A 12,647-nucleotide genomic window follows, 5' to 3' on the forward strand; every position below is an offset into this window, starting at 1 on the left:
AATTGTTGTTTTCTTCTTTTGAAAGAGAGCGCCTGCGCGTTTTTGTCTTGACACCTAGAAACCTGTGACTAAGGTCAGTTATGAGATGTTTACTTAACTTATATCTAATTATAATAGCAATATTATAAAAAACAATTTCGTCATTTTTTTATGTTACTTGATCTCGAGCCTTTTTTGAAAACCGTACCGTATCTATTCCATTTACAATAACATTATTTTAAGCGATAACCATTTATCGATATTAGCAGTCTTGGTCGAACGGTCACAGATTTGAGGGTACTGCCCATCTCTAAATCTAGGTGACAACCCTAATCAGCTGCGACACAAAACTCGGGCTAAAATTCTTGGAATTCAATACGTGGCTCCGTTTATCTCGCACAAATTGGAGAAGTAATGTCTGCCGACAGGTAGCAGGCGCACCTGTTCAAATACACTAGCCATAAAAAAATCCCGTACGATGTGGACCTGTGTGTGCCAGTTGTGTTTCTATCTGCTCTCGGCTATTGCAGTTGCGGCCTTGTCGGTAAGTTCTCATAAACATTCGCCAATCATTATCATATTATTGATAACTTGTGGTTTTAGATCGTGGCTGTGGTTCTTTACAAAACGAAGCCCTATCCCAACATTAAGAGGCACAAGGATGAAGAGACCTTCCTGGATCCGAACAGCATAAAAACATTCACCTTTCCCAGCCTTGAGGATACCCCAAGTGTGGAGCTCAGTGTCATTGTGCCAGCCTATAATGAGGAGCAGCGATGTATGTTAGCTTTGTTGATGAATCACAGACAACTTTTTATCTATGCCCTTTTATGATTGAACGCTCCAAATTTTCCACCGCAATTAGGGTTTTTTACATTATAGATTTCTGGGTAATTCACCAGTTTGCTTAATCTACAGATTTTAATATCTCCTAGGAATAACTCCTAGTTGGAATTCAATACTAAAATGAAAAATTTTAGCTATACCTATAGAAGTTGATTTGTTTATATAGTTTAAGTATATTTAATAATACCATTTTTTTATATTTTTAGTGCCTGCTATGCTGGATGAGTGTTTGGCGTTCCTAGAACAGAAATCCGCAGGAAATCCTAGCTTCACGTACGAAGTAATCGTGGTGAGTGATGGCAGCCAGGATGCCACAGTTAGCGTGGCCCTGAGTTACTCAAAAAAGCATGGAGCAGAAAAAGTGCGTGTCCTGGAACTCATCGAAAATCGTGGCAAAGGAGGAGCTGTCCGCATGGGCATCTTAAGCGCGCGAGGTCGTAATCTGCTTTTCGCGGATGCTGATGGAGCCACCAAATTCGCAGACTATGATAAACTGGAGGTTGCCTTAAAGCAACTGGCTTCCGAATGGCGAGACGATGGCATCGCTATAGGATCAAGAGCTCATCTAGAAGACGATGCAATTGCCACGAGAAGTTTCTTTAGGTAAAATATGGTTTAACATCTTGAATAAATATATTCAATTTAAATTTCATTAACACGATTTTCTCCGCAGAACTATTTTGATGCACGGCTTTCATTTCCTTGTGTGGCTTTTTGCGGTACGGTCAATCCGCGATACCCAGTGTGGCTTTAAGTTATTCTCCCGGACTACGGCTAGAAAGCTCTTCACCAGTCTTCACGTAGAGCGATGGGCCTTTGATGTGGAGCTGCTGTACCTTGCCGAGAAATTGAAGGTGCCCATGTCTGAAGTTGCTGTTCGTTGGACAGAAATCGATGGCTCGAAATTGACACCCTTCTGGTCGTGGCTACAAATGGGCAGAGACTTGTTCATGATCTGGCTGCGTTACCTGGTGGGCGCTTGGCGGATTGCCTCCATACAGAAAAAGGAGAACTGAAGTGGAGGTCGAGGGAATCTCATTCCCAATATTAACTAGCATTTTGTGTAGAAACCTCTTCGCTATCGTGCATTACCAAAAGTCTTTTAACTTTAAATTCTATTTTTGTAGGCCTCATAAAATGTAAAGAATACTAACTAGTTAAGTACTTAAGTACAGTATTTTTTCAAATAAAAAAAGATTGCTCTGGTAAATAAACCTTTGGAATACGTTGCACAAAATTGTTCTAAAATTTTAATGCATATTTGTAGCTATGATTTTTAAATAAAATAATAAGATTAATCTAATAAATAATTAAATAATTAATCTCAAACAATATTGCGCGGGAAAAGAAAAATTGTATATTTTTATAGTATTTTTTACAAATATTTAAAAGAAAGTGATATTGGGGCCAGTAGTATATTTCCCCAAGAAAAACTCGGTCACACTCCAGCGAAGTTGCGGCGGCGCGTTTAGTTCGTTTTATATAAAATCGTTATTATTTAATTATAGTTTATGATTGTAAACAAACAGAATAACAGCTGGAACGTGAATAAACAATAAAACTTCGGGGTAAACCATACATTTGTAAAAGTGCAAGTATAACAAGAGCCACAAAGTGAAAAATTCCAAGAATCCTACGTTGCGCCTGTTGCTCCTCTCTTTCCAATTTGTGCAGGTGTGTGCGGGTGTCTGCTCGTCTGTGTGAGCGTCTCAGCTGTGCCTGCGTTATATATTGTTTATAAAGTTTTTTTTTCGCAGTATGCAAATGCTGAACAAGCCGGTCGGTTGATTTTTCGTATTTACTCTCGTCGCCGCGCAAACGAAAGTGATTTGTTGTTGTTTATTCGGTCTGTTCGGTCCAATTGGAGAATTGTGATTTGTTGTTAGTAAAGTGTGTGGTCGGTGTTATTGGTGTTGTTGTTGTTATGCGGTCGGGTCATTGCTTCAAATTGCTCAATCAACGGCACTTGTGGTAAGCGCACTGGCACAGTTATCAATTTCTTCTTTCTCCCTCTTTCCTTATCGCTATCGTATTTCTTCTTTTGTTCTTTGTTTTATCAGCACTAATTCGATTGCATTTCAAGCTGCGCTTGAAACTATTGTATTCTCATTGGGGGCTGATAAGGAAAGAGCGCTCCCAATTCGATGCACTCTAATCAGACTGAATTTCCAAGAAGGAAGGCTACTTAGGGTGCATATGTTTGTTCAACGTATTCAATTGAGAACGCTACTTGTGACGCAAAGAATAAATCAGTGTTAATTTAAATGATTATGCTGTTCTCATTGGATTTGTCTGTTTAGAGCTTATAAGAGTGCGTGTTTTTTTTTATCTGATCAGATTATGTTGCACCCTGTGTTGAAATTCTCACGTTTAATAGGAATTATACCCATTTAAAGTATTTATTTTCAGTAATATAAAAACAAAAGATTGCAAAGTTGTTACATTTTCAAGTTGGTTGGAAGTCAGCCATTTTATTTCGAAATAATATTTAATTTTTTAATGTAAGTCTTCCCAGTTTAGTAAATATTATGAGTATGTATTATAAATGCAATTATATTTAAAAAAAAATTAACTTACCACTTTCGGTCCAAAAAAGCGTAAACAGCTCATAGATCACTTGATTTCCAATTAGACTGAAATTCTTTTTAAGGTCGCACAATCTGCAGTCTTCTTCTTTAACGTCTCTCGACTAGAAAAAGCGCGACAATAAACAAAAATTAAATGCAAAGAAGAATACAAACTAAGCGCGACCATTTGCGTGGCGAAATTCAAAGTCAAAAACGAGTTGCCAGGCCACGCCCGCTATATGTATATAAATCTATATGTATATATCTTCATACCTACATATACATTCATATATGCACATACAGCCCAGGTCTTTGGGCCTCTCGTTCCACCAAAAAGATTTATGTACACATTGCGCCTTCTGCCTTTCTGCCATCCTTTTTTCCTTTTTGTGCCTTGGTCCGTGTTTATTTTATTACTTATGGCCATGCGCGTTGCGCTCAAGATTCTCGTAGTCCCTCTTTCTCTGCTCTGTTCCCCCCACCACTGCTTTTATAGCGGCTCTGCTTGATTAAAGTGAGGGGGTGAGGTGGGCGGAGGAGCTGGAGAGAATAAAGAAGAAGAGGATCCAGCTAGTTGTTGTCGCTCGAGCATTTGTCGCTTTTGTTTTGTTTCGCTTATTTCCAGACGAGTCCGTTCATGTTCCTTGAAAGGTCAGGAGCGGATTTGTGAAAATAAGAATATTTAATTGGTATTTTGTATAGAAGGGAAGGGCTACTTAAAATAATGCATACATAGTTACATAATAACTTTGACATTCTTGATATTTTTGGTTTATTGATTGGTTTTGGTTTTTCTTTAAAACTAAAATAAGGTAAATTGTTTTATAATAAATTGAATTTCCTGTAGGAAATACATGTGTACATACATACATACATATATTGAAAGATGCAAGAAAATGTTGTCATTCGCCAATTTACAGAATGCCGGTCCTGTGTACCTTTCTGTCACTTGTTAGCTTTTGTTGAAGTGTGATAATTCTGGAGATCGTATTGTAGCTGCTCCTCTGACTGGAGTCTCCGCTTCAACGTGCCGTTTGTTTGTGTACACGCTTCTCACTTAGCAAAACGAAAAGGAAGCGAATCGGAAAAGGGAGAGGGGCATCGGGAATATACCGCTTTGGGGCTAATCCTTTAATCCACTGTGCGCGACTTCAAGGTCAGCTAGTGATCTGTGTATCAGTATATACACAAATATTTATATGTATGTATATAGTATATATATGAACATAGCTCCTCTCTAGTCCAGAGCTAATTAATTGTCCATTTAATCGCCCGATTTGCTGCCTGACTTGTCTGTCCACTCGACCACTTCCTCTGCCTTCTTTTCGCTATCCTCCGTACCTTTATTTCTGTAAATGTATAACTATATTTTCCCCTACTGTTTACTATTCCATTCTGATTGATGTCAGCCGGAACGCCCACGGCAATTAGTCAACCAGGTAACTCCCAATGCTCCAAAGTTTCAGTGGTTCAATGTTCCACGGTCAATGCCTCGAGGGGCGCTCAAAAGATTCGCACGCCCACGCCCCCCAAAAATAGATTAATGGCCTTGTCTTCAGAGTGTGTTGTAACCAATTTTTTATGTGAGCGCTTCTAATTTTAACCCCCTGGATACCAATGCGACATTATTTGTGACGTCCCACAAAATAGCTCATAAAACTATTTAAAAATCTTTATTTTGCCCGTTGGTTGATTATCTTATATTTATATTTAAAAACATCTTATAATTATTTTAAAGCAAGTGCCCAAATATTACGGGAATTCGTATTACTTTCAAATCACTATAAATAAAAACTTTTATAAAATGATTGGTTATAAAAAAATATGCTAAGAAATTAGTACATATACAATTTTTTCTAAAAGTCTTTTTACCCTATCTAAAAAGTTAACAAAAGGTTTCAAATCAATGTTGCTTGCCTGTAAAAATTAACATCGGTTTTTGGTAAGCTAATATTTTTCTTCATTATCTTGTTTTGCAGACACTTTTTCTTGTCAAGATGATGGGCACAAAACATCGAAGCTCTCATGTCAATGGCAGCATCAAGTCATCATCATCGCTTCGATCGAGCAGCAAATCCTTTCAGGCAAAAATGGATAGAATGTCTGAAAGATTGTTTGATGTTGTCAAAAGCGGTTCGATGGTTAAAAGGGCCCAAAACAAGAAACGCTTTACGCCTGTAAATTATAAACATCGATGGTTTGAGCTGACCAAACGAACTTTCTGCTATTTCGATGTGGAAAATGTGGAGGTGAGTCATTTGGTTATTGAAAGACCAACAGGTTTCATTAGGTATATACGCCGTATAAGAGCAAATCAACATAATCTAATTTGAATTAGCGAAAACAAAACGAAAATCTAGATAGCATCAACGGATCGGTAATTTTAAGAGACGCGGTAGTAAATTGGTATTTTATCTGATTAGTAAAATCAATAAATTTTATTTCGCTTCTGTATGTTAAGCTATTTGATTTTATTAAAATATTTTTGACTCTAATACTTTTTTTTGATGAATGAATGAATAAAACTCAAAAACTATACATAGTATCATTATTAATAAGTAACTACATTTATTCAAACCGATCTAAATTTTTTAAAAATCTTATTAAGTCTAATATCTAGATCGCAGATAGCTCATCACATAATTCTATCCTCTGAGGCAGTCTAAAAAGCAGAGTAGAGTTAGCCAGTTGCCAGGCTGAGAATGACAGGTCTTGAGATCCGAAGGACTGGGAACTCGGCACTGGGAAATGGGAGAACGATGAATCAAGGAGGGCCGTTTCATTATTCATGTTCAAGTGGGCGTCTCATCTTGTCGTCATGGTTTCGTCATTTATTGCGTCGTTATTATGGCACCTACCGGCCCGCAATTTTCACCACCCGCCGCCGTCCGGGAAAAGTTACCCTGCTCCGGCAACCGGCTGCATTCGTTTCAAAACAAATGTCGCTTTCGTAGTGCCCGGTTTCGGGAAAAAGTCTCCAAGCCGAACTTCGGTCATATCGGCCATCCAGTCTCCAGTCTCAGTGGAAACTAACCACTGTGGGGGATGGAAAATACACACACAAAAGCAGCTGTTAGCCGGCACAATGTACGAAACCCACCCTCGAAAGTCCTTGGGTGTAGACTCGATGTCCTATCCCGTTATACCATTCCAATTGGAAGCGGAGTTTCCCTTGAGTTTCCCTCTGAATATCCTGGATGAAGTTCAGTAACCGTGGCAGGAGTTTCTATCCTGGCTTCGTCGCGTGTGGACGTGCGTTAGATTTTCGCTTAATAATAATTTACCAATTTCCGGATATATGTAATAATTATATTAAACTATTTTCAATAATAATGTGACAGATAAAATTAAACAAGTGTTTAGTAAACTTTAAAAAAAACTTGGTTATTTGCCGTTCTTGCCAAAATACAAACAGTTTTCTAATGCGCCGGCTGCTAGCCTTGAAAATTTGATTGGTTTTCAGCGGCAAAGTGAAACCACCCCTATTTCGCATGTTTCTAACTATTTAAAAAGATTTTATTTATATTAAAATAAAAATATTAACCATAAAGGTGATTAAAATAGTGCAGTGTAACTTATAGATTGTCGAAAAGAAAGCAGCCAAATAAAACATTTAAATCGCAAATTCCTTCCATGGCGTCGTTGGAAAATTTTTTGCGATTCTAACCGAAAGCCACCGCAAAAAAAAAAAGAGAAGAAAACGCCCCACCCAAGGCAAAAGTTTTTCAAGTGTATCCAGCTGCCTTTGTGTGCGTGCGTGGTGCGTTTGTGTATGTGCGTGAGTCGCTGTGTTGTTGTTGTCGTTTTCGTCTTGTTTTCGCTGCTTTTGCCGCACCCCGAATTTCGAATTTCGTGTGCCTGTGCCTAAATTAAAAGGATTATCCTGACGCCCAAAAAAGGAAGCATTTTTAGTCCTAGGTAAGCTGTGGAGATGTGGGGTGGGGGGTGGGGAAAAGGAAACCCTCAGGGAGATACTAGTTTTATGTGCCAAGTTTGAATTTCGAAATTGAATTAGATTGGGTTTTTGTTCTTGGGGATACGCCTAAAATTATGCAATAAAAATACACATTACGCTTCATTGAAATTGAAAATCTTTGGGATGTCTTTCATTCTGTGTTTACTTAAGAAGTTTCTATTATTAAGCGATGAAATTTGAATAAAAATACAAAGAATTTGTAATATCTTTGAAAGTTGTTGAAGCTTTAACTCGAACAACAGTTTTCAAAATATATTAAAACATATTTTTTATATTATTCGAAGGGTGTTTAGTAAGTTACATAAGTTATATAACATCAAAATGAACAAATTTGAATCAATTAGTTTAATAACTTGTAATCAAATCTCAAAGGAACCTAAATCGCTGCAACCAGACTTAAGCTCCTTTTGCATTTAAGGAGACATGCGACAGTCTGATGTCAATCACTCTTGTCACTCTATACCATCATTTTCCCATTCATTTATTCATTTCGCTGATTTTCCTTTACCACCACCAGCACTGCTCTTCTTTTGTCCTCGTTTTTAGGCCTGCTGCGGAGTTCGGGGGTTCGATGAACTCGTGTAGAAAATGTTCAATTAATTGATTGATTCGCGGTGGCTTCTTTGTGTGGTCCCACCCCTTTTTTTGAAAGTTGAGGATATACCCAGCTGGCACTCTTGGCACCAAAGCCAGCCTTCCTTCCTGCCTTTTAATCCAATGTCCGAGCCTGTCATGTTTATTGGGGTCAGACCCTTGGACGTAGACCGGGCTGATTAATGGGTAGCCAGCAACAAGCTGAGCAGCCCAGCGTATCCACATAGCCACCTAGTCATTGCATTCCTACACTAAGAAAAATACATAAATTTTGCAACACATTAAGCTAATTTGTATCAAAGAAATTTGGTATTATGCCATATATTAAAGAAATACATAAACCAATAATTTACTTTGTTGAAATATGGTAATAAATTCTTAATAATTGATTAATTAAAGAATAATGCCATAGAACTTTTTTTTTGTTGGGTGTAGTCATTGCACTCCCGCCTTGGCTTCATCATCATCATCACCATCGTTGTCGTAGTTGTGTCATTAACCTGTCATAAAAATCGCAGCTTGGGCCAGGTCCCAGTTACAGTCGCAGTCCCACGAGTGGCAAAAGAAGAGTGAAGTGGGATGAAGTGGGGAGGGGGGGCCTGGAGAACCGAACCATCCTCTATGGCTCACCGCCGTGGTATGCTAATTGAACCTGGACTTTTTGTTTGCCAACACTTTGCCGTTCTCTATGCTCTCCGCTCCGTGCCAATGCGTTCGTTCTGCTCTCTAATACATTTCGCACAGATTAAGGCTGTAAATAACAATTTTCCAAAAGGAGGCGGTTCGCCATGCAATCCGCGTTAAATAGGAAAATGCATAGGGGGCGAAGTGTGAGTAACGAATGTGGGAATGCACTTTCGTTGGGAGTTTCAAGAACCATTTGAATCAAAAACATATTGATATGACTAAGCAGAAGAAGTTAGTTGAATGAATTATAAACATTAAATGGTTTTATTAAAAGTACCCAAAAAATATATCCTCTCCTGGGTTCTGTCAACGCACTTAACTTAACCCCTTTAAATTTCACCTGAAAGATAATTTCTTTGGCTACCTATTTGCTTGATATATTTATAGCTGAGAAAGATAAATATATAATGTGCATACCCTTTCCCCATATCTATTGCCAAGCCAATGGCCACTGCCCTTCCACTAATGGAGGTGCCATCTGCTTGGGCTTGAGTTCCTTGCCACCTCGGGTCGTAAATGTAAATGCTTTCCCCATTATTGATGTTCCTCTGTGGGAGTGGAAGTGTGCGAGGACTAATCCTGTCCAGTAGCCCACTCAGAAAATGAACGCTTCTCTTGGCAGCAAAAACTATTTTTATGACTTTTAGGGGAGTTTTTATTTTTTTACGACTGACACGGAAAGTGTCTTTGTTTGGAGTTTGGAGCCCTGCTCTAGGCCGGGACTGATCAATCTCCCACAATTGTGAGGCATACCCAATTAGACATTTAAATTTATCACTTTGCTGGTCGCCACCTCTTTTTCTTGTTTTTTCTCGTTTTTAAGCCGCTTCGGTGAAAGAGAAATATGTCTCTCGTGGGGATTATTACTCATCGCATGCATTTTAAAATTCTTCACGAATTGACACCTTTGGGAGGCCTCCGTCGAATGGCTTAAAGCTGATTTCGTAGAATTACAAAACCCGCATCGCTCTTTCTTCCCCCAACTCCATCAATGCTGACAAATTAGCGAGCCAAGCTGAATATTTTTTTATATGTTGGGTGGTCCCGTTTCCAATCGTTGTCTTTATGCCTTTATAAATCTTCGCGCTGCATTTTATTTAACACGAAATTGGCGCCAAAGCCAAAATGTTTTTGATAAGCTTGGTCTTCTGTTGTGTGTTTCTTTTTAACGTTGGGTTGGGGGAACTTGAGCCTCTGACATATGTCGCCCCTCTTTTCAGATCTGAAAATGAGCGGATGGCATGAGTCTGTCCTTGCAAGAGACATACAACCTGACTTCGTTTGCGGTTGGCAGTTGCAGTTGCAACCGCAGGCTAAATGACTGAAAAGTTTAAGCCTGATTACAGTTACTGGTTTAAGGATGCTACCTCTTGATTTGTGGGGTATATTGGGGTAATATAGATAATTTATATAAAAAATAAGACTTAAACTTTTAAAAAACATTTATTTTAGCTTGAATGATATTCATAACATTACTTAAATTGTTAATAAAACATTAAATCACTCAAGAGGTCAGTATAAATTCTTGGAAATAATAATCCCAAATTCGAATCCCCCTTTCCATATGACAGCTGACATATGCTGACTAATTACAACCTCTTTGAAGCCATTTACATGTCCACATATGCTCAATACATTTCAATTGTGCAGAGACCAAGCCCTTTTCGTAAGCACTTGTAACAATTATGAATCACAATCGAAAAGGTAACACTCCAACTCCGGATCCGAACTGGAACTCGAACTCGAACTCGAACCATGAGCTTGGGCATGATAGTAATAAAATTATAAGGAAAACCTGTTGGACAATTGGTGGTCTGATCGTACATGATTTGCCTATTAACGGATTTCAGACCACGAGATGATTCATTCAATGAATGGAAGACTTTTTGGTGTTATCCGGCGTGTCTTGAATGCCAAATTAAGGTTTTGCAGCGTCTAATGAGTTAAAAATCCCTAAAGGAAGAGTTCGCGGGCCTAGACGTATATATATATATATATCACACCTTTTGTGCCTGGACTCCAGACGTCGCATTGTCTGCTTGAGCTTAAGCTTTTCATGCTTCATTATGCTGCCTGCCTTGAATGAATCTCTCGCTCTTGTCTATCTCATCCCTATTCCTCCTCCTGGCTGCCTTTGTCTTCCTTCGCCCACGAGCTGACATTGAGTTATTACATCCAGACAGAGACCATCTGCCTGCCCTAAAGTTGGCCGTAAAAATAAAGCCCAGGCTTAATCAAGTCGCTCCCACAGCAAGTGAGCCTAAGCCTAAACACCTTTTACGCCTTATTATCGGTCAGAGACAATAAACAATCGTTTAATTGGAATTATGTTCGAAAATAAACGCCTTTCTATGGAAAAACTAAAAGTCTTAAGCGTTTTTATTGGCATTATCGCTTCAGCTATTTCCGCTGTTAATTCAAAGCTCACGAGCCATCGAATCAAATACCCAAAAAAAAAAAAAAAAAGAAACTGAAACCCCAGAAAAACAAACCGATCCCCAATAATTAGAAATCAAAGCCGGTTTCATCTAAATGTGTAAGCATGTGTGAAACAGTGCGGTTCGGTAGTATAAGGAAGAAATTGAAAAATTTAAAAAAAATTTAAGAGATTAACATAAAATAGGGAAAATACTTTTTGCAGAAAGAATGACTGCTACAACCATTTTTATACCCTTTCGAAACGCACTGTATCTGAAAGCGATTCCGAAAAACTTGTCTACTTTCGTATTCAATAGTGTTATCATGAAAGATGGTCTGAATGGTCAGACGCAGACCGCAAACTCGGCTCCGGGTCCCTGAGATCCAGATTGTTGAGAGCTCGTAGCCTCCCCCTTTCCCCCCTTGTGGTTGATGATTGATCTTATCGCGCGCCGCTCGCCTCGTGAGTCATCATAAAAAACACATATTTTTCTTCTTCAGCAGCAGCCGCCGCAGCAGTGATCGCCATAAGTTGTTAGCTGTTTTGTACTTTATGGCCTTTTGGCGGCGAAATAGGGGCGGCGGATCGCATAAGGGGGGGTTCGGCTTCATAACTCAATGTGGGTTGTCGTTTCGGTTCTGTTTAAGCTGCGTGCGAGACTTACTTTCCTCATATTTTTGGCCCACACAAAGGCCGTTGCTAAAGTACTATGGAACGAAACCTAAACTCGGACGACTAAAAGTGATGTTTTAACTTGTGGGAAAAAATGTAATTACTATAAACTCTTTAAATTGCTTCTTCAACTGCATGAACATTTACGACTAGACGTAAATCATGAACACGAAGAACTTACATTTTCATTAGCTTTGTGCCATTTTGCAATATTCTAGCTAAACTTCCTTTGTAATCTTACGACGTTAATTTCATTACAATCTAATTAAATGAAAATACAAAAAGACTTAAGCGGAAAACTTCAATTGCAGCGAAGATGACAAAAATTGTTTGCAATTTCTTTTATAATTTCAGTAGTAAATATTCCTCCACTGTTCATCAACCCATTCTTATTAAATGCGTAACTGTAAACTCATCCCGGCAATTGTCCAAGCCGACAGAAATGCAAAGAAATATTCACACACTGACTGAAAAATGTCCAAAATGATAAATGACTTTGGCCGTTCGCCGCTTTTGACTCCGACTAATTTCCGCTTCCAGTGCAATTTCGCCAAATCAAAATTGCCTTGAATCTGTCGTGTAAAAGATCCTGATACGAAATGCAGTCAGTGTGAGTCTTTTCCTGAATGCAACATAGGAACACATGTAGGCATGGCCCATGATTCAATCTGCTTGGCATCCACCCCATTTCCGGTTTCCATTACAGTTTCCCAGGCAGCTCTTTCACTCGGCATGTGAGCTGGTCACCGCTTGGATCTTTCTTTTTTGCCATTTTTAGTTTGGGGGCGTTTCGCAGTCATCGGTCAGGAATTGGCGCAGACACTGCGCTTCTGAAAGAAGGAGGATTCCAGAGCTTCGACCCAGACAAATTGCCCCGGCGGGCGTTGCTTGTGTGCTCTACTGGCTA

At 39.0% G+C, this 12,647-nt stretch overlaps 2 protein-coding genes across 2 annotated transcripts in view; both read left to right on the forward strand.

Moving 5' to 3' along the window:
- The first annotated feature begins 284 nt into the window (after positions 1–284).
- On the forward strand, positions 285–2,062 carry LOC108106130 (dolichyl-phosphate beta-glucosyltransferase). Its single transcript, XM_017213012.2, has 4 exons — positions 285–523; positions 583–757; positions 1,032–1,428; positions 1,499–2,062. Exons 1-4 carry the CDS (start codon positions 458–460, stop codon positions 1,839–1,841), a joined length of 981 nt encoding a protein of 326 aa, XP_017068501.2. The 5' UTR covers positions 285–457; the 3' UTR covers positions 1,842–2,062.
- A 203-nt stretch (positions 2,063–2,265) lies between these two features.
- The window catches only part of LOC108106129 (tyrosine-protein kinase Btk29A), a 42,893-nt gene continuing 32,511 nt past the window's right edge, over positions 2,266–12,647 (forward strand). The window contains exons 1-2 of the mRNA XM_017213008.2: positions 2,266–2,796; positions 5,372–5,641. Of these exons, the coding sequence (XP_017068497.2) occupies positions 5,390–5,641 (252 nt within the window). The 5' untranslated portion in view covers positions 2,266–2,796; positions 5,372–5,389. The remainder of the gene's footprint in view (positions 2,797–5,371; positions 5,642–12,647) is intronic.

This window comes from Drosophila eugracilis, unplaced genomic scaffold (assembly GCF_018153835.1).
Source record: "Drosophila eugracilis isolate 14026-0451.02 unplaced genomic scaffold, ASM1815383v1 contig_386, whole genome shotgun sequence".
NCBI classification, from domain to species: domain Eukaryota; kingdom Metazoa; phylum Arthropoda; class Insecta; order Diptera; family Drosophilidae; genus Drosophila; species Drosophila eugracilis.

Bases quoted from the DNA above. Each gene is read 5' to 3' on its own strand.
- LOC108106130 (XM_017213012.2), top strand. From the start codon at position 458: ATGTGGACCTGTGTGTGCCAGTTGTGTTTCTATCTGCTCTCGGCTATT. The intron at 524-582 runs GTAAGTTCTCAT...TTGTGGTTTTAG, and splicing joins TTGCAGTTGCGGCCTTGTCG to ATCGTGGCTGTGGTTCTTTA. The intron at 758-1,031 runs GTATGTTAGCTT...TTATATTTTTAG, and splicing joins CTATAATGAGGAGCAGCGAT to TGCCTGCTATGCTGGATGAG.